The following is a 19,656-nucleotide window of genomic DNA, read 5'->3' on the forward strand; positions in this document are numbered from 1 at the left end:
GCACAGCTCCTAAGATCTAGTTCCAGAAGCAGGCAGCCACTTCCCTTGGTTCACCTGGGTCCTGGGCATAGCCCACCCCTTCCTCTGTTCTGGAGCCTCCTAGACCCTTGAGGAGAGGTGGATGGAGACCTGGCTTGTCATCTCACTGTCAGGAGGTAGCCCATAAGCCCGCACTGTGTGGAGGGGGTGAGGCCTAGAGAAGGGCAGCCACTTGCCCAAGATCCACAGCAAGGCAGTGAGGGAAACCGGAATGGCCAGGAGCAGGGTCTGCAGCCAACCAAGACTCTCCTCCCCCATCGCTGGACCTGGGCCTAGCCAGGGTTCCACACTGTCCGGGCCAGGCAGGGCTACTCTGATGAATCCTCAGCCAGGCTTGCCTCAGTGCTATCTCCTGGGCCGAGGCCTGGCCATGGTCCCTGAGTGGCTGCCTGAGGTCAACATTTGCTCTAACCTGTCACCTGCCTCTGCCCCAGTCTGTTGGGGGCCTCCTGCCCGAGTTAGGAAGCTGTCTCCCCACCTACCCTGTGTCTCTCCTTCCTCTTCCCCATCTGGAAAGCAAGGGGTGGGGCAGGGGGGAGGGAGGAGGGACTTGCCTTTCACATAGAGGTGAGTAATGAAGGCTATTCTATATTCCTTGTGTTCCTAGCCCTGGGGATACTGAGGTACATCAGAACTGGTCCTAGCACAGGAGGGGTCCTCAGTAAAGTGAGGGGACCACAGGGAAAGCACAGACACTAGAGCACAGTGATTGGTTTAGAGACTTGGCAGAAGGGGCTGTAGACCCAGACATGGTGGCTGCCACAGCAGAGGATCAGAAAACTGGCTGGAGGAAGTGATGTGAGGGATGAGGGTTGCAGGAACAGGAAATAGTACGTGTAGGGGCCAGGTGGTGGGAGATAGAGGGTGCATAACAGTTAGGTGTGGGGTTAGACCATAGAGGGGTAGGGACTGAGGGAAGGTAGAGAGCAGAGACCAGAGTCTGGAGCTTCTTGTTTGAGGAACTTGGGGATAGGGCACCACTGGGGGATTTTTAAGGAGAGTGACATGACCTTACTCCCTCTCTCACAAATGGTGGTGACTTCCCAGGTCTGGAACTCAGGAAGGGAAACTGGGCTGGATAAGGAGTTGAGTCTTAGCAGCTTAGCTGTAGCCACAGCCATGGATAAACAACACTCAGGGAGAGTGGTAGGGTAGAAAGGAGAGGTGTGGAGGAAGACAGTGTGTATGAGGAAAACCTAGGAGAGTGTAGCACCACAGGGCCCAAGGGAAGTTTTAGGGAGTAATCAATGTCAAATGCTCCACTGGACCCTGTGGCCAATCACAGACAGTAGCCCTCGTTCTGACTAACACAGGCAACTTCACCACTGAGGCCAACATCTCATCCCCAGGCGGCCAGCTGAGGTCAGGGTTGGTCCAGAAGTTTTGGTCTGCCTTTCCCAGAGGCCCAGGGTATCACAGTCACTGAGGCCACTGGGGCTAGTAAGGAGTCAAACATCCTGGGTGGAGGGGCCTGGCCAGCCCCTCAGGCAGATCCTCCCAGCACTGGACACGCTCATTGCAGACCAACGTTTATGGCGAGTTTACTGTTCTTCCTGCAGCATCAGTGCTTGCTCCTCCCACTGAAATTCTGTGATCCTTATCCCAGCCTCTTGGGCTTGAGCTTGAGAAAGTGGTTTGATGCCTAGTTTATTAGGTTCGAGGACACACAAGGTGTTTTTAGCCCCTCTGGATATGGAGAACGGCCTAGGGGAGATGATGTGTAGTTACTTGCATCTACTTAAGGAGCCTACGTGGAGGTGATTCCTGGGAAAGAGGATAGCATCACAGAAGATTGGCTGACCTCCACGCGCTCCCAGGCGGAGAGTTCCTCTCAGAGCCCGGCTGCGTCTCTATGATGCAATATGTTGCGTTTTCCCCACCCTGGTCTCCGCTGCCCGCACACCGCGCACATTTCCTCGGCGGCCCTATGCCATCCCCCGCCGCGCCCCGTGCCTCGGCGAGCGTCCCCATGGCCACGAGCCCTGCGCCGGAAATCACTGTTGCCCGCGTCGCGGTCTCCGGTCCGACCTGGTCCAGCCGCTGCGGCCCCGCCGAAACCCTGGGGGCCAACTGGGGCCCGAGGGCAGACAAGGCTGCGAGCCCCCGCGAAGGCGTGACCGCTGACAAGCCCGCTGCTGCTACCGTGGCCATGGCGCCAACTCTAGCTCCGGCACCAACCCCAGTCAGCACCGGCCCTAGCGCGAGTTCCAGTACAGCCTCGAAGAAGGCTCCGTCGGAGGACCAGACGGCGCGCTGAACCAGCAAGCGCCACTTGACTCGGCGCAAAGTTCCCGAAGACACGGCTCTAGGCGCAAGTTGCAATGAAGGAAGTCACCGGCTCAAGTGTCCCAATCTATCCGCCTGAGGGGAAGGGGCGGGTAAAGCCGTCGGGGAGGGATGGCCCTCAGATTGGCCCAGGCCCGCCTATGGCCAGCACAACCGGGGACCGGCTCCCTCCTCGGAGGACCTTGTCGCCGGGTGCCAATAAGGGACTACATTTTCCCAAAATCCTCCCAGGATCCCATTGGCCAACGACTGCGGTGGGCGTGGCGAACGCGCGAGGGAGGGGCCGGCCGGGCTGCGGTTCTGGTGAACTTCAGCCCTTCCCCGTGGGAGCAAGAAGGCTGGGCTGGCGGCAGAAGACTGACCACGGACCTTTCTCCCTGCAGACACGCTCCTCCTGGGAGCTCAGTCCAGGATCCCAGACGGCAGCTGGGTCTAAGTGTAACTCGGGGTTGGGGGTAGGCAGGAGCGGGGTCTCATCTGTGCAGGCCAGCCAGGGCAGCGGCCAGAACAGGTGTAGCAGCTAAAATCCGGCAGCATGTTTAGGGCAGGAAGCCCGGCTACTCAGACCATAAGCTGAGAGTTGGACGTTTATTCCTTTATTCGTAACAACAGCCTATACAAGTAATTTCTAGAGCAGGGGTTGTGGGTCAGAATGGACCCTTGGACCTGTCAGCAGCTCCACCTTCCAGGCCCCTGCGTGCTGTCCTCACAGCCCACGGAGTTTGTTTGGGCAGGCAACAAAGGAAGCATGTGGGTACAGGCTCAGTCACAGGATATTAAATGACGCTCTACCTGGAATGATCGGAAGTTGGCCCAGCGGCTAGTCTGTCCCTTCCCCTCCTGGGAAGTTCCACCTCCACTGCAGTTAAGGCCACTAGGATGAAAGCAGGGTCAGGGCTGGGGACCCAGTGGAGCCTTGGGAAGCATGAGGTGAGGGTAAGTGGGCTTGGGAGATTGGGAGGGGCCTGATTAGAACAGAAACTGGCGATGTTGGTTCAGCACTCCCAAGATGAGGGCAAGGTGACTGCAGCAACCACAGAGCTTCCCAAAGGAAGAGGAGAGTGCCCCCCTCCCATACCTCCTTCAGCCGTGAGCACAAGAGGCAGACAAAAGAGCCCAGGGAACTGCACAGGAGGGAAGCCTTGCCCAGGCCTGGGGGACAACGGGGTAAAGAAAGTCTCCCTGGGCCCCAGGGGCCAGTCTCAGAGCAAGGGGCTGGAGACTTGGCCCACCCCTGGTCCTCACTTGAGGGTGTCTAAGCAGGTAGTGAGCCTCCTCTTGCATGGAAGGTCACAGCTGGGGAATCTCCCCCTTAGGGCTGGGATAAGCCCACAGAGACAGTTGGAGAAGGGTTAGGGCCAGCTTTCAAGAAGCTCAATTGAGTGCTCTGGGTCCCTCAGGCCTCTCACAGCAGACTTTTCCCGCAGGGTGGGTGCCCCCTAGGCTACAGCTCTGACCTTGGGGAAAAGGTGGAACTGAGTTTAGCTGATCCCAAACCCACTAGCATGCTCTGGGGCCCCCAAACCAACCAGGTGGGGAGGGGCTGGGCCCACAGGGACTGGAATGGAGGGTGGGGGCCACTCGATGCGGGGGGTGGGGGGTGGAGGCTGGGGGCACAGCCCCCAGGGTCCATGGTGTTCCAAAGTCCTGAGCTACAGGTTCAGCTGATGTAGACACGGTGGAAGTCGTGGGCACCAAAGGCCGCGTTGCACTTGGGGCACTTCCTCTGGCGGGCCTCATAGCGGCCCCGCACGCACTCGAAGCAGAAAACGTGGAAGCACTTGGTAAGGACTGCATCCTTCTTGCGGGTGTTACAGCAGGGGCAGGTCAACCGCGCCTGGGCCAGGTAAAGGCATCAGCTTGGGAACAGTTGTGATGGTGCCCACACCCCAGGCTGACAGCAGGAGGTGGTCCAGGCTAAGTCTACCACACAGCAAACTGCAACTAACTCTCATCATAACCCTGGGAGGCGGGGATGAACACTCTCCAAAGGAAAAAACTGACGCTCAGAGGCCGAGGTCTCCAAACTAGAAAGTAGCAGTCTGGACTCTTTAACCTGGGCAGTGATGGCCAGTGGTCACGTGTCCCCTTTCAAGGCCAATGACCTACAGGCTCAGCCTGGGCTCCTCTGCCCTGGGGCTTCATCTCCAGCCTCTTCGGCCAAATCCTAATCCTGGTTTAGGCCAACTGTCTACCTTCTCAGTGCAACTGGAAATCTGCTGTCTCTACCCTCAACTGGGCTAAACCCTTGTGCTGCCCAAAGATCCTGCCATGGGTCCCTGGATTGCCTCCTCTCAACAGAGGTTTTACAAATCTCCTTTCCCATCCTGAAACCTGCCATCTGCCACCAGGTCTAAACTCCAACTCCAGATAGGAATTCCCTCAACTCAGCATTCCCCAACACTCCTCCTCTGCCCTGCTTGAAATCCCAGCCCGGCTTGCTGCCTCAGCAGTGCCCCCACCAGCATCACCTCTTTCCTAGCTCTCAGAACCCTACCCATCAGCATGTGACAAGCTCCAAAGTCTGTCTCTTCTCAAGAAACCCTTCCCTTCTCCGCCACGGCTGCCTCTGCTCCTTCAAGCCCAAAATGCTTCAAAAGGTTTCTATTCACTGACACACCCTCCATCCTCTCCTCACTCCAGTGCAGGTGGTCTGACCTCCACCTCCACCCTTGCCCAAGAACCATTCCCACCCAGACTGCCAAATCCAAGGGGCATCTCTCATCACTTGCTTCATTTGGCTTCTTGGCAGCTCTGACTCAGCTCACCCTCACCTCCTTGAAACTCTTCCCTCATCAACTCCCTCTACATCACTCTCCTTCCTCCCAAACCACAGGCTTCTCCTCCCATCATTTAAGCTCTGAGGTTTCTAAGGGAGAAAAATAACCCCTGTCCTTCCTCATGCCACAGACCCTCTGTGGGGGACCAGTTATATGTGGCTTCCACCTCTGCTGACACCGCCCCGCCCCCCAAATCCCTGTTCGGCAGACCAGCCCTTTTGCTTTGAGTGCCTTCCCAGACAGCCTCCCAAGAGGTCCCATAGGCACCTCGTTCTCAACATCCTTGAACACTGTCCTCCACAGTCCTCCTAAGTGCTACTTGTTATCCAGCCAGTTTCTCAAATCAGGAACTCAGGGGTTCTCCTAAGTATCTCCCTCTCCCTCACTCCATGCATTCAATCTATCCCTGAGGCCAACTGCTTCTGCCTCCTATCCATCTCCAGAACCCATCGACTTGTCTCTGATACCATAGGCTAGCTCACTATCAGTTTTTGCCTCAGTGACTACAATAGTTTAATGCATTTCCCTCCCTCTAGTCTTTAGCTCCTCTAGCCCAAATCCAACAGGAAATCAGACCATGTCACTCTCTGGTTTAAAACCCTTTGATGTCTCCATGCTGCCTAAAGGATAAGGCAAGCATCTCAAGCTGGCTTACCACACCCTTCGGGAGCAACACTGCCCAACGCCCCCAGGCTTCCCACTTACCACAAAACCCACGTTCTGACCTCCAGCACGCCTCTCTCAGCTAGGGGCCTCCACCTCTGCCTTTCCCTTTGCTGGAACCCTCTTGTCCTCATTCCTCATAGCCAACCCTGACTCATTCTTCAGGTTTTTCTCGGATGATATTCTTTGCAGGAAGCCTGTTGACCCCCAGGGCTGGTTTCAGGGCCTCCCATGAATTCCCACAGCCCTTCTGGCCTCTGCCATCACATTGTTCATCACTCAGACAGGAGAATTACTTGGCTGCCTCTTCCAACGGACTGTTAGTTTCAAGAGATCTGAGACCAGGTCTAGTTCCTAGCCCTCTCATACCTAGCCAGGCACTCTGCCTAACATGCAGTATGTGTGCAATACTCGGTCAATTGTCTGATTCTCCACAATAGATTCCATCCACTTTTTGCTATCCTAACTTATTTCTAGGGTCCCCAAACTACCCACTATAGCTCTCATCAACCCCCCATCTCAGATTCCTAGGTTGACATAGTACAACTCAGCCCCACAGCCCCACCTTGTACTCCTTGATCTCCTCCTGGAGGATTTCATCAGCATCTGCGTAAACCTCCACCTTCCTCTGCTTCTCCAGCTTGCGACGCAGCCGTGAGATGTCCTCCTGGGGCAGGAGAGAGGCTAGGCTAAGTGCAACGGTCTTCATCCTGAACCACCCACTCCTAGGCCACATCAGTGACCCTGGACCACACTGCCTCCCCTCCCCCAGCCACCCCCAAGCACACCTGAGCCCTCTTGAGGTTGAAGCTCTCTTTCTCACGAGCAGCCCGGCTCTCTGCCAGGCAAGGCTGGATCTCTCGCAGCCGCGTCTGCACATGCTCCAGCTGCACCTTCAGGTCTTCGGCCAGCTGGGCAGCTTCCACAGCCTGAAGTGGTCAGGACAGGGAGGGGTAACATTCACCTGAGCCTTGGGAGTGAGGCATGTGGAGCCACAGATGCTTGTGTCAAACGTTCCAGTGATTCTTGCTCTTGGGATCAAGTCCAATATCTTCACTGGAGCTAACCCCGCCTCCTGCCCTCTCAAACCTCACCAGCGCCTACTCTCCCTCATTCCCGACACTTTCAGTTCCTCACCTGCATATGCTTTCTCCTCTCTGAGGCTTCACAGGGCTCTTCTTTCTGCTCCTGTCAACTTCCCAACACACATGTACATTTTCCCTGCAACTTCCTCAGCTCAAATGCCACCTCCTGAGGGAGATTCTCCTGGTTTTCTTTCCCAGCACCTTGGTTTCCTTCATAAGACTTACTGTGATCTCTAATAACAATTATTTTACCTGTGGGGTTATTGGCATGCTATGTGCCCCTCAATACTGGAAGTTCCCACTCCTAGTAGGACCCTTCTGTTCCTACGGTCTACCCAGCCCGCAGTGCAGAGCCTAGTATATAGGCTAGTATATAGCAAGGGCATGAATAATACTGCTTAAATGAATGAATGAACTGGAGAAGAAAAAACCCAGTAGGACAAAGAAGATAAAAATCAACGTTAATCTCAAGCTTTTACCATGAGCTAAACATTTCTTAGGTTTAATACAACTACATAACAGGGCCTACCACTCACATTTTACAGCTAATCAATGCAGTGGTCCTGAAGTCAAGGAGACCCAGGCCCAAATCCCAGTTCCACTCTTTCTTGAGCAAGTCAGTTGACCTCCTTGAGCCTCAGTTTATTCACTTATGAAAGGCAGGTAATAAAAACCATCACGGGGCTGGCCCCGTGGCCGAAGGGTTAAGTTCGCGCGCTCCGCTGCAGGCGGCCCAGTGTTTCGTTGGTTCGAATCCTGGGCGTGGACATGGCACTGCTCATCAGACCACGCTGAGGCAGCGTCTCACATGCCACAACTAGAAGGACCCACAACGAAGAATATACAACTATGTACCGGGGGGCTTTGGGGAGAAAAAGGAAAAAATAAAAACAAAACAAAACAAAAAAACCATCATAAGATTATTGTGAGACTAAAGCGTGACCAAGAACAGGAAGTCCTCAGTATAGGGTCTGGAATATAGTAAGTGTTTGAGAGATGAGCTGGGCTCCGAGAGGAGAAAGAGCCAGGCTTCAGCTGTAAGCTGGCATCCTACGTTGCTTTCCCCTCCAGCCCAGCCTCACCTTCCTCTTGTTGAGCTCCAGGGCCTGGCTGCGCAGTGTCAGCTCCTTCTCCACACCTCCGAGGCTGCCCTGCAAGGCCCGCTCTTTTTCCTCCAGCTTCTGCACAGTCAGCAGCTGGGCATCCACCTGAGGGATGGGATGGAGTGGGGTGCGGTACTTAGTGGTGGGGAGCCTCTGCTTCACCAGCTTCACCCTATAGGCCCAGGACAGCCATACCTGGGACTTGAGACCAAGAACCTGCTCGCCCAGCTCATCCTTCTCCTCCCGCAGTAGCTTGTGAATCTGGTTGGCTTTGATCCGCTCTGACATCAGTTTAAAGTTGGCATCATCCTTTTCCCGCAACTGCTGTAGCAGCCGCCCATTCTGCTCCTGCATGTCCTCAAAAGCCTGACCTGTCACATCCATCTCCGACAGCAGAGCCTCCTCCTCCTGCAGGAAATGCACAGGAACAAGATGGAAAGTGGCAGATGGCCAGGATGCCCGGTGGAAAACATGGCTGAGCAAAGAATGACAGAGTGGACCTGGGCCATCTGCTAGAAGCACCCACAGGGGGTTAACAGAATACCAACAATCAAGGGGACCACGACGGGGTTGCACCTGCTTGGTGGCACCCAACTTGCGCTGCAGATGTTCTATCTGCTCCTCTGCCTGCCGAATGCGCCGCAGGGCATCCTCATCCGCAATCTTCTTGCTCTCCCTTCGATCCCTCTCCTCCAATTCCCGGATGCGGCTCCGTAGTTCATCCACCTATGGCCACCAGAAGGAAGGAGTCCTCTTGTCATTGCTTCCTGCTGACATAGGGTTCTGGTTTGGTCAGAACCCTCTGGGGCAGCCTCTCTGCATGCCCCACAGGCCCTACCTGCCCTCACCTCAGCCTTGGCCTTACGTTCGGCTGCCATGAGCTGCACCTTATCCCGCTGCTCCTTGGGCGCTGACTTGTACATGTCCAGCAGCAGCTTCATCTCCTTCTGGCTTTCCTGGGCCTTCCTGGGGGAGGCACAGGAGGAAGGCTTGGTGAGTAGGGCTGGAGGCCACATGGCAGGGGTGGGAAGGAGACAGGAATAGGGCCTCACTTGAGCTCTGCTCGGAGACCTTTGAGAAGTTCTGACTCCTTCCTCTTGGCCTCCTCCACCTTGGCCTTCTCCCGATCAGCCCTTGAGAGAGCTGAGGCTACAGATGGGGGTCCCAGGCCAGGCCCTTCCCGCTCTCGAAGCTCCCGCTTGGGCCTGGCCTCTGGTTCTCGGCCCCGGGAGGAGGGGCCTTGGGACCCAGGGGTTACAGCCTGGGGATCTTCCTCAGAGGGGACCAGCTCCTCCTTTTTCACTGAGGTGGTAGTGGTGGCACTGCCAGGCACTGACATCATCTCCTTTCTGCCATCAGGGGCACCAACGGGGCCTGGCCCACACTCTTCTTTCCCTGGGGCTGGGGCACTGAGGCCAGAGTCCTCTGGGTGGCCCAGGTTGGGGATGGAGTGAGTAGAACCACTGGCCTGGGCCCGGAGCTGCAAAAATGGAGAGAGAACAAGGCTGAAGTGAGACAGTACTCAGTGGGGTCTACTCAAGGCTTTTCCCAGGCAGCCCCCTTCTCACCTTGCCAATCTCAGCCTGTACTTCCCGCAGCTTCCGCTTATATCGTTGTGCATCCCCCTTTAGCTGGTGGTTGTGGTTTTGGAGGCTGCTGATCAGGTGGCGCATCTCACGGTTGATGGGCCCTGGGGGAGGGTCAGGAACTAAGGTTGAACTGGCCCCTGGGTTAGGGGCCCTGCTCCTCAGTGGGGGAGGAGGTGGAACTAAAGCCATCATGCCCATTATGGAGAAGAGGAAAACTGAAGCCTTCTATACAGTGTGATTTCCTCAAAGCAAATAAAGTAAACTTGAAAGAAATTGACCCAAAAGTAACTTGACACTGCCTATGTATTTCTGCTAATGTAGTTTTTTAATATTCCCAACTTTCCTTCCAAGAAACATATAACTAACATTCACAGAAACGTTAGTCCGCTTCTTTAAGATTTTTAAACAAATGTCACCTTCTCAGTTACATTTCCCTGAGTTCCTTATCCAAAATTGCAACACCCTTTCTCCTAATACTTCTTATCTTCCTTCCCTGCTTTATTTTTCTTGGTATATTTGTCGCTCTCTAACATACACGTTCTACTTTTTTCTTCTTTGATGTCTGTCTACCCCAACTACAACACTACTCCACAAGAGCAGAGATTCTTTGAGTTTTGTTCACTGGTATAATCTCAAAGCCAAGAACAGAGCCTGGCTGATAGGTGGTATTCAACAAATCTCCATATTATGAAAGAATATCTCAAGGAGACAACATAAGGCCAGAGAACCAGAGATGGGGCCAACAGCTCATGTTCTGGCTGAGCCTGCTCCATCAGCCACCTCAGCTGGCTGTGATCCTCACTACGCCTTTGAGCCAGGTCCTGTGGTCCCTGTTTTCCACAGGGAGATGAAGCTCTGCGAAAGGAAGGGGCTTAACCTCGTGCGTCTGGATAAAGCCCCACACCAGGGCCCAGCAATTCCAGATAAGGCCCCACCTCCACCCTGTCCTCACTACATACCCGCCTGCTCGTTGGCCGCCAGGTTCTGTTCAAACTCGATGCGTAGCATCTCGTATTCCTTGCGTACCTGGGCCAACGTGTCCTCCAGCTGGATAACCTCTGTGCGCAGTTTCTTCTGCAGGCCCAGCTCATCACTCTGTGGATTAAGGTGTTAAAAACCTGCACAACCCCTCAACCTCCTGGCAAGCCCTCCACCTCAAGCCTCAGTGGCTTAGGAAGAATTTATTTCCTAGGGACCCCTGGCAGGCACACAGAGCCTCTGATACCCTTGACCCAGAAATTCCTTGACCCTAAGGGTCTGGCCCTTACCCATGTTCCATGGCCATACCTCCATGTGCTCAATGTGTCTCAGGTGGGAGTTCTTGGTGGCCAGCAGCAGCCCCCGGGCCTCGTCCAGCTGGGTCTTCACTTGCAGAGACTCGTTGTAGAGCAGTGAGAATTGGGCCTGCAGCATTCGGTACTCCCCTGTCTCACGTACCACCTCCTCAGGAAGGCTCCGCAAGGCCACCTAGGGGCAGGGATGCCCAAAAGTGATCAGGAAGAGGACTCAGGGCTCAGTCCCTCCCTTGCAGGCTCAGGCCCTCCCAACCCCAAACACAGCCCACCTTGAGGCGTTCATTGGTCCGCACAGCCCCCTGAAGTTCGGCCTGTAGCTTCTCTAGCTCTGCCATGCGGCTGTTGGCCAATTCCTGGTTTTCCTCCAACTCTGCATTCAGCATCTCAAACTGTGGATTGAGAAGGGCTATAAGAGGCAGGGCCAAAGCAGGAGGTCCGGTTCCCTCACATCCCCACCAAGATCCCCTAGACAGGGCAATGATGGATTCTGAAGCCCCAGGGACAAGCCAGACCCAACCACTCTGCTAATGGCTCCCAGGGAAGTGGGAGAAAATTCAACACTGCATAGTCAGTGCTGGGAATCAAGGCTTGTAACTGACAGGGAGTTAGGGCAGCATTCCTGGAAGCCCTGAAGAGCAAGCTGAAGTAAAGGGAAACAGGGCACAGTGACCTCCACAGCACCAAGAAAATGTGCAATGATCAACAGGTGAGAGGGCAAAGGCAGGAGGAGGCATGAGAGTGATTAACCGTACCTTCTCAGCAAGGCCGTTCCTTAGCCACCCCGCTGAGAATGCCAATGAACTCCAACATACTTCCATTTATCTATTTTCTATGCGTTTTCTTTGTGGTACTTACAACCAACTGATATACTTACTTCTTGTCAGTTCCCCCAACTAGAACCTAAGTTCTATGAATGCTTTGATTTTTGTCTATTTTTTTCTCTAACACACCTGCTTCCCGGCACAGTGCCTAGCACTTAGTGATCAGCAATTACTTACTGAATAACATGACTGCATGAAACAAAGAGCAGTGTGAAAGACAGGGAAGGACATCAGAGACTATAGTTGAATGTCTGTCCTTAATTCTAAGGGAAATTTCAAGGGTGGGATAGACTAAAGGTTATGGGAGGGATTAGGAAGAATGAAGCCGACTCACCTTCTGCATGCTGAGTGTGATCTGGCCCCCCTGGAAGCCAGAGGAGCTCCCAGACACATAGTAGCCAGAGTTGAGCTGTGGAGAGAAGAGAGACAGACAGGTGGGAGTGGAGTGGAGAAGTAAGGACCCCAGGTACCAGCCCTGTCTCCGGCTGACCTAGCACCAGAGTCCCACCTGCTCCAAAGCCTCTGCCAGGTGTTTATTGAGCTTTTGCTCACGCTTGCGCAGCTTCTCAATGTCCCACTGCAGGTCCTCTACTGTTGTCTCCATCTCCAGCACCTTGGTCTCTGCTGATGTTACTTTATCCTGGAGCTCAGAGTACTGGGAACAATGAAGGGGGCAGACGCTTAGATGAGGGGACTTGGCTCCTTGAGATCCTCGGGTACCATCTAACCCAAATCCTGCCCTGGTTCTAATCCCATCTCCAAAAGCCCAACTCCCACCTCCAAAGAGATGCGATGGTGCTTCTCCTGTAGCTGGGTGGCCAAGTCCTGTAGCCGCCGGTTCTCACGGCCCAGTTCCCGGGTGCGTGCCCGAGCCACCTCACCGGGGGGCTCACTGTCCCCTGAGAAGTCAGGGCTCAGTTAAGAGCGAAGTCCAGGGCAATGGGGCAAAGTACTAACTCATTCTGGAGTCTGCTATGTGCCCAGTGTGATCCACCAGCTGTCTTGCCAATTTCTCATGACAAAGCCAGGAGTCTTTATCCCCACTGTACAAAGGAGGAAACCAGCTCAGAGAGGAGAGCCATCTGCTCAGAATGCCCAGGCCAGAGTGACAGAACTAAGGCTGGGAGAAGCTGTCTGAGTGCAAAGGGTGCACACTTGCTGCTATCCCTTGTGATCAGCAACTGCCACCAAGATTTGTGTAAAGTGCTCCAGAGGTTTCTAGCCAGAAAACAGTGGCCCCACCAGCACCAGCTCCTCCAAGCCATATCCTAGAGATCAACTCCAGCATTCAAAGCCAGAGCCCCTATCTACAACCTGACCCTTCCCCTGAGAACATGCTGATTTAGTCTTTAGGGAATTCTGGCTGCTTTTGGGCTAGGGGCATTGAAGACGGGATATCATAAAACTGCAAATGGGGATGGACACCTCTAGGGTAGGGGCACAAAGAACTAACCTCGGCTGTATGCTCGCTGACAGAGTTCCTCCACCCGGCGCTGTAGGCAGTCTGAGGCCTCTACGACACGGGACACGGCTGCTTTGGAGAACTCCATACGGCCCTGCAGCTGCAGCTCCACCTCCTCACTACTGCTGGCACCCAGTGCCACCACAAAAGCCAAGGCTGGCTCACTGAGAGGGGGCCGCAGCTGCATTAGCAGAGGCTCTGGGAGGGATGGACAGACTCTCATAAGGAGAAAAGCAGCAGTTACCACCACTCTGTAACAAGTTCCAGGCCGAGTCCTTTAACACCCTATGGCTCACTGAATCACACAACCAACGCCTTTAGTACAGTTATCCCCATCTTGAAAGTGAAACAACTGAGGTTCAGGGAGGTAAAGCAATTTCCTCAAGGCCAGAGAACTCCCAAATCACTTCCTCAGGGAAGCCTTCTCTGCCTTTCCAATCCAAATGAGAAACACACACATGTGCACACACACTAATTCCCATTTAGGGGCCCCTATACTTTTTTTTTTTTTGAGGAAGATTAGCCCTGAGCTAACATCTGCTGCCAATCCTCCTCTTTTTGCTGAGGAAGACTGGCCCTGAGCTAACATCGTGCCCATCTTCCTCTACTTTATATGTGGGATGCCTACCACAGCATGGCTTGCCGAGCAGTGCCACGTCCGCACCCGGGATCCGAACTGGTGAACCCCGGGCCGCCAAAGTGGAACATGCACACTTAACTGCTGAGCCACCAGGCCAGCCCCCGGGGCCCCTGTACTTTTAACGTAAGGCTTATAATTACTTCCTCCCTGATGGCAATAGTAGTATTTCTTGTTGCTTATTTTTGTCTCCTCCAAGTCTAGAATAGTGCAAAATACATGGTCAACACTCAATAACAGTATTTTTTTGAACTAAGTGCCAAATCATGAACTGCACTATGAACCAAGTCACTCAGATTCCAAAGCCTGTGTTCTTACCTACTGCACTTTGCCACCCAAACAGGAAATCAATTGTGTGCGTGTGAGCGGGGAGGTGGGGAATTCAGGAGCCTAATATCAAAGTCCCCTCCTCTCCAGGACCTTTCCCAGAACTTAATTAAGCTCCCCAGACCCTAGGGCTCTGGCCCTACCCCTCAGCTCCGACGTCCCTGGCTCTGTGAGAGGGGTCTCATCACGTGTTGGCCCCTCCTGGGTCCCAGGTGCCTCTGTCCCTGAAGACAGCTCCCCCTGGCTCTCATGGTGTCGGAGAAGGGCTTCCACAGTTTCATCCAACTGAAGGGAGAAAGCACCAAAAATGTTATGAATCCCTCAGGTGCTTCCCAGCATGACACTCCTTTCCCAACAATGGAGTCTGAGGATTGGCAGCTGGATAAGGCCAGGTCTTGGAAAGCAGAAGGGCATCCACCTGGGCCCAGTAGCGATTGACAATGAGGAGGGTGGCATCATCTGTGGCCTGCCGCTTCTCCAGCTTCTCAATTCGTTCTCGGAGTTCATCTTCACAAGCCTGTCGCTGTTCCAATCGCTCTGCTAGTTTCTTGTTCTTGAACTGCAGCACCTTCAGGTCCATCTCCTCCTACCAAGGAAACAAAGCCAATGAGAGGATCGAGTAGGGCCCAAGAAGCCAACCACAGAGAGACAGAGAAAAGCAAATGGAATGGATGGGAGCGGGGAGTATCCCCAGACTGCTAACAGGATTTAAAGAGGCTCAGACACCCACAGAGAAAGCGTCTTGGTTGTGAGAAGGGTCACGTTCTGCTTCTGCCTCTTTCTAACTCTGAAGTCTTTGACAAGTCACACGCCCTCGGGGAACCTGTTTTCCTATCTGTAAAGGGAAGGCAGACATCGTGTCCTTGGTTTCCTTCAACAGAGTGTTCTGTAAAGGGGACCCTGCTAAGCTTGGAAGACTGGGAGTAAGTTTCTGGACTACTTGGGCGGAGAACAGAAATTGGGACTCTGGCAAGTTGTGACGCCTGGGGCAGGAGCCCACGAACCGTGGAAGAGATGCCCCCAAGACGAATGGGCTCTATAAGCGTGGTTGTGGTCTTCTCCTCACGGCTCAGCTTCTTCTCTGGGGGCCCCGAGCCCCCGTCACCGGCGGCGCGTTTGTTGCCCGGCCCAGACATGGCCGCGGCGGCGAAGAGCGGCTCAGGGTCTCCCGAGGGACGTCAGGCAGGCAGAGGCGGCACTTCTGTCACATGCAGAAAACAGAGCGCTGAGATGTGGAAGCAGCTGGTGCTCTGCAGCCCCGAGACTGCCCCGCACACAAATGCTGGATCCCGCCCCCGTTAACCCACCGCCCCCTCTCTGGGGCCTCACCTGCAGAAGGATCAGCCTCGCCCCGCCATCTTGGACTTCACCGGACGTCACCGGCTTCCCCAACAAAGAGCGCAGGCGCCAGAGGCAGTGCCGGAAGTGGCGAAACTTCTCCATTTCCGGTTTCTATTGGTCGCGCTTTGTCCCGCCTGTCGCGTCCCGTTTGGTTTGTTCCGGAACACCTCCTCTATCTCTCGGTGATTGGCCCGTAAACAGTTCCCATGGTAACTGATACTACATTTCCACTCCCTAGCCCTGACGGCATCGTCTGCCTCCTATTAGCCACTTTGAAGAAAGGGCAGCAGGGCGGGGCTTGCAACTTATTACGCATGCTCACTCTTTTCACTGATTGGCTAGGGCCTTATACTTTCAACCTTCCTCCAAGAGCTTCCTTAGCAACGGTCACCGTTGAGACGGGAAAGACGCCTCTCGCGGATTGGCTTGTCCTCGGCCTCCCTGCAGCGTAGATTGGCTGAAGCGTCGCTACAGGGCCAGGCCCCGGCAGTCGCTGCTCTAGAACCGGCTGTATGAGAACGGAGGCGGGATCGCGGGAGGAGCGACGAGATGATCCGCCAGAAGTCCAGCCAATTCCTGGGACTCAGAATGCAGTCGGAGCTGGAAGAGCCCTCCGAAGTGCGGCGGGAACCCGACAAGGACCTCAGCTCAGTGGATGAATCGGCTACGCGGATGGGAACAATTGTGCGGACCGAGTCAGGGACTGCGGCCTCGCTGGAAGCGGATCATGATCCTGCAGCCAACTTGTTCCCGGTGAGGACGGGACAGAGTGGTCCGCTCATGAATGTTTGTAAAAGGGCTCCCCTCAGGGCGTCACCAGTCGTTATGTTTACTAACGTTCGAGACGTTTTCCTGGCTGCCTTCGTGAAGAGGCAGGGGTGTGTGACCCCGATTGTCAATATGTTCATGAGTAGTACATAGGTCCTGCTGAAGCCCGGCCCGCCAGTCTTGCTCATACATGGTCCTTAAGATGAGAAGGCAAGTTAGCACGTTCTCAGGACCGCTGGAGATTCGCGACGGGCCATGGACTAGGGGCCAGGGACAACAAAGCTCTGCCTTCCCCAATCAGCTTTCTCTCCACAGCCGCCGCTGCCCCAACCCCGGATCTGCATGTGGTGAGTGTGAAGAACTCTGGGGGAAAGTTACACTTCACACTTGCATTATTCCTTTAGTGCCTCCCCAACAGTCCTGTCAGACAGCCAGGGCATCCCCATTTTACAGATAAGACCAAGGCAGAGAGATGCAATTAGCCAAGGGACTAGAAGCCAGCTCTCCTGCCTCCCCACTCCAAAGAGGGAGTGTGGGAAGAAGGGAGCCAAAGACTGAGGATGTAAATGGAATATCATAGCCACTATGGAGCATTGTACAACTACAGACACTGAGGCCCACAGGGGGAACTTGCCCAAGGTCATACAGTAAGGGAGTGGCAAGGCAGAGACAAGAAAATTTTCCTAACCCTAAGCTTAATAAATGAAGAGGATCATGAGTTCATTTAGGTCATACCCCTTATTTAAAGATGGAGAAAGTGAGACCCAGAGAGGGAAGTGGCACAACTGCCTAAGGTTACACAGCAAGTTAGCGGAAGGGCCAAACCTCAAACTCAGGTCTCCTGGTTCCCAGCCCAATGCTTGGTCATAAGACTAATGTATAATGACCACCAACACCTTTTTTCCTCTTTTCCTGTGATAGGAAGTACCTGGACATCCATTCCATGAACAGGCTGGAGAAGACGGCCAATGTTGAGGAGATGAGGGAGTATGGGCGGGGGGAGAGCTCATGGGAAGGCTGAGTGTGGGTGGGAAGGCATGAGGAATGTTTGGCTCCAAAGCATGTGGTGCACTAGTGTGAGGTGCTGAAGTGAGGCTCCTGTTGTCACTCACTCCCTCCCTCTCTCCTCCTCAAGTGTGCTGGCCCAATTATTGGGGCTAGGGGCTCCTGAGCAGAGCCTGCGGGATGCCATCACCCTGGACCTCTTCTCCCATGCACTTATTTTCTGCCGCCAGCAGGGCTTCTCACTGGAGCAGACATCAACAGCTTGTGCCCTGCTCCAAGATCTTCACAAGGCCTGTATTGGTGAGACAAGGCGGCTACCAGAGGATTTAAGCCCAGGGGAGAGCAGGCTGGGATGGCACAAGTGACCATGGGAAGCAGAAGTAGAGAGATTACCACCGGGAATCTTTGTTCTGTCATTACTAGCACTATTATCACACACAAGTTATTTCTCCTTTGAAATCCTCCATTTACTTATCTATAAAATAAGAATACAGCACTAACTTTATGAGACTATTCTGAGAAATATGTAATATAGGTAAACATACGCACAGCGCTCAATAAAATAGTTCCCCGCTTTCTTCTCGGAACTGATCTTCAGAATGTTTAACAAGAGCTGAAATTACGTACTGTTGGTTTATTGTATGTCATTTCCACTAAAATATAAGCTTCATAAGGGCAGGACCATGTCTGTCTTGTTCAGTGCCTAGAACAGTACATAATGGGTACTCAATATTTTTCAAGTGAATTAACAAATTGAGCCAGGACTTAAATCTAGGTGTGTCCACTTCTAAGGCTCATGCTCAATAAGTAGCTGTTGAGTGAGTGAACTGAATGACTGATTATCAAGGAGGGGACTCACTGTCACATCTTGCTTCCCCTCCCAGCAACCCCCTTGGGCAACGTGGAGGAATGTTACCGCTACTTTACCAGTGTTCTTTTCTGCCATGGAGTCAGGGTCAGTTCCCCTGGAACAGGAACTTCACTCTCCCCCAAAGTCTAGCCCAATCTCCTGCCCTCTCTTACACTCATCACCGTCATCTTCCTCTGAAGGCCACAGTGGGCTCTCCCTGCTCCTGGATTGCCGGGCACTCAGAGAAAAGGCCAGGGCTTCAGGAGGCGGTCAGTCCTCTAACTCCCAATCATTCCCACAGCGGCCTCCCTTCAGTATCGACCTCTTTAAGGAGGAACAGCTGCTGGCCCTGGTAGATTATGTTGTCAACACCTACTTTCGCCACTTCAAGCTCTACAAATATGTCTTTACACCCCAGGTACTGGGCCATGGGCTACAAAAGGCTACCCCACATCTTCCCCTTTCCCTCAGTGCAGATGCCCTCCTCTCAGTCCCCCTCTTCCTCTTCCCAGGTACGGCTGGATCTATCTTTGACTTACTTGGGGCTAGAGCCACCCAAGCTCCAGCCAGAGGATGAGATGGGTAAGGGAGAAGGCTGGGGCTGGGGCTGGGGCTGGGGCTGGGGCCGGGGCCAAGGCCAAAGCCTCTTCCTGCTTCTGGCTTGCAGAGAAAGAAGGTGGTGAGGAAGTGGAGGAGCAGGCAGTCACCCCACAGGAGGAAGAACCCAAAACAGTGTTCCAGGAAGAGCCAAGTGAGGACCTGAAGGGGTTAGGGTCCCCTGTGACTTTGGGCAGGTGTAAAATGAAGGGTTTAGACCACATCGAGACTTCACACTTTTTGTTTTAGTCATGGTGTCCTTTCTCCACATGATTACTTATGCAGAAGTCCAAGATGACAAACATAAAAGCACAGCCACTGGGGTGAGGCAGGAGTTCCAGAAAAGGATGATTATAAAAGCGATGACAATAATAACCAGCACATACTTAGCAATACTATTGCCAGGCCCTGCTTTAAGCATTTTACATGGTTAAATGGTTACATACTAACCCATTTAATGGGTTACATTTAATCTTCCTTCAATCCTAGGTGCTAGATGCTATCATTATCTACATTTTACACAGGAGGACACTGAGGCACGGAAAGGTTAAATCACCTGCCTAAGGTCCCACAGCTACTAAGTAGCAATCTAGAAATTCCAGCCCACCCCTCTTCTCAAAGAAGGGCTGGCAGACATTTCCTGAATTGAAGCAACATTGCCACCTGTGTAGCCCCCAAGGGCACCTTGACGGTTATGTTTGCCCAGTTAGGGACAATCCCTCAGGTCCAGCACCTCTCCTGACCTGTCCCTTCTTCCCTGCCCCTGCAGGCCAGGTCTCCGCCCTCCGAGCCTACATCAAAACCCAGCTGAACAAGGAGTTGGGACAGCTCCAAAAGCTGGTGGAGGAACGGCTCAAGGCCAGCGAGGAAAGGCTCAGCAGCAAGCTGACCACACTGGAGCAGCCTTTCCAGCTACCTGCAAGCAAAGGCAAGAACAAGACCAAGTGATCCCCAGTGTTTTCCCCAATAAAGGCCTGGGCCAGAGTGGCCCCATCCCCGCCCCACCCA

The 19,656-nt window shown here is 53.8% G+C and overlaps 2 protein-coding genes across 4 annotated transcripts; one reads left to right on the forward strand and one right to left on the reverse strand.

Moving 5' to 3' along the window:
- Positions 1-2,899: 2,899 nt before the first annotated feature.
- Positions 2,900-15,553, reverse strand: RNF40 (ring finger protein 40). 2 transcript variants are annotated; one of them, XM_001495870.6, is made up of 20 exons: positions 15,417-15,553; positions 15,092-15,288; positions 14,506-14,673; positions 14,231-14,372; positions 13,115-13,321; positions 12,439-12,560; positions 12,170-12,316; positions 11,996-12,070; positions 11,110-11,229; positions 10,833-11,012; positions 10,505-10,640; positions 9,525-9,646; positions 9,009-9,436; positions 8,805-8,922; positions 8,533-8,682; positions 8,152-8,364; positions 7,936-8,061; positions 6,557-6,697; positions 6,334-6,435; positions 2,900-4,162 (listed from the first exon to the last, which is right to left on the reverse strand). In XM_001495870.6, exons 2-20 carry the CDS (start codon positions 15,221-15,223, stop codon positions 3,986-3,988), a joined length of 3,006 nt encoding a protein of 1,001 aa, XP_001495920.3. In that variant the 5' UTR covers positions 15,224-15,288; positions 15,417-15,553; the 3' UTR covers positions 2,900-3,985. The 2 variants fall into 2 exon arrangements, with proteins under 2 accessions (XP_001495920.3, XP_070088004.1); XM_070231903.1 differs by lacking the exon at positions 15,092-15,288 and having other exon boundaries at positions 15,417-15,545.
- Positions 15,554-15,977: 424 nt separating this feature from the next.
- Positions 15,978-19,652, forward strand: CFAP119 (cilia and flagella associated protein 119). 2 transcript variants are annotated; one of them, NM_001199127.1, is made up of 9 exons: positions 15,978-16,181; positions 16,512-16,543; positions 17,118-17,183; positions 17,332-17,501; positions 18,086-18,156; positions 18,353-18,469; positions 18,564-18,633; positions 18,719-18,802; positions 19,418-19,596. In NM_001199127.1, exons 1-9 carry the CDS (start codon positions 15,978-15,980, stop codon positions 19,594-19,596), a joined length of 993 nt encoding a protein of 330 aa, NP_001186056.1. The 2 variants fall into 2 exon arrangements, with proteins under 2 accessions (NP_001186056.1, XP_005598787.1); XM_005598730.4 differs by lacking the exon at positions 18,719-18,802 and having other exon boundaries at positions 19,418-19,652.
- Positions 19,653-19,656: the final 4 nt, after the last annotated feature.

The sequence above is a fragment of the Equus caballus genome, chromosome 13 (genome assembly GCF_041296265.1).
Source record: "Equus caballus isolate H_3958 breed thoroughbred chromosome 13, TB-T2T, whole genome shotgun sequence".
In the NCBI taxonomy this organism is placed as follows: Eukaryota; Metazoa; Chordata; class Mammalia; order Perissodactyla; family Equidae; genus Equus; species Equus caballus.

Bases quoted from the DNA above. Each gene is read 5' to 3' on its own strand.
- RNF40 (XM_001495870.6), bottom strand. From the start codon at position 15,223: ATGTCTGGGCCGGGCAACAAACGCGCCGCCGGTGACGGGGGCTCGGGG. The intron at 9,437-9,524 runs GTGAGAAGGGGG...CCATTTTTGCAG, and splicing joins TACAGGCTGAGATTGGCAAG to CTCCGGGCCCAGGCCAGTGG. The intron at 8,683-8,804 runs GTGAGGGCAGGT...TGGTGGCCATAG, and splicing joins AACGTAAGGCCAAGGCTGAG to GTGGATGAACTACGGAGCCG.
- CFAP119 (NM_001199127.1), top strand. From the start codon at position 15,978: ATGATCCGCCAGAAGTCCAGCCAATTCCTGGGACTCAGAATGCAGTCG. The intron at 17,502-18,085 runs GTGAGACAAGGC...TTCCCCTCCCAG, and splicing joins TCTTCACAAGGCCTGTATTG to CAACCCCCTTGGGCAACGTG. The intron at 18,803-19,417 runs GTGAGGACCTGA...CTGCCCCTGCAG, and splicing joins AGTGTTCCAGGAAGAGCCAA to GCCAGGTCTCCGCCCTCCGA.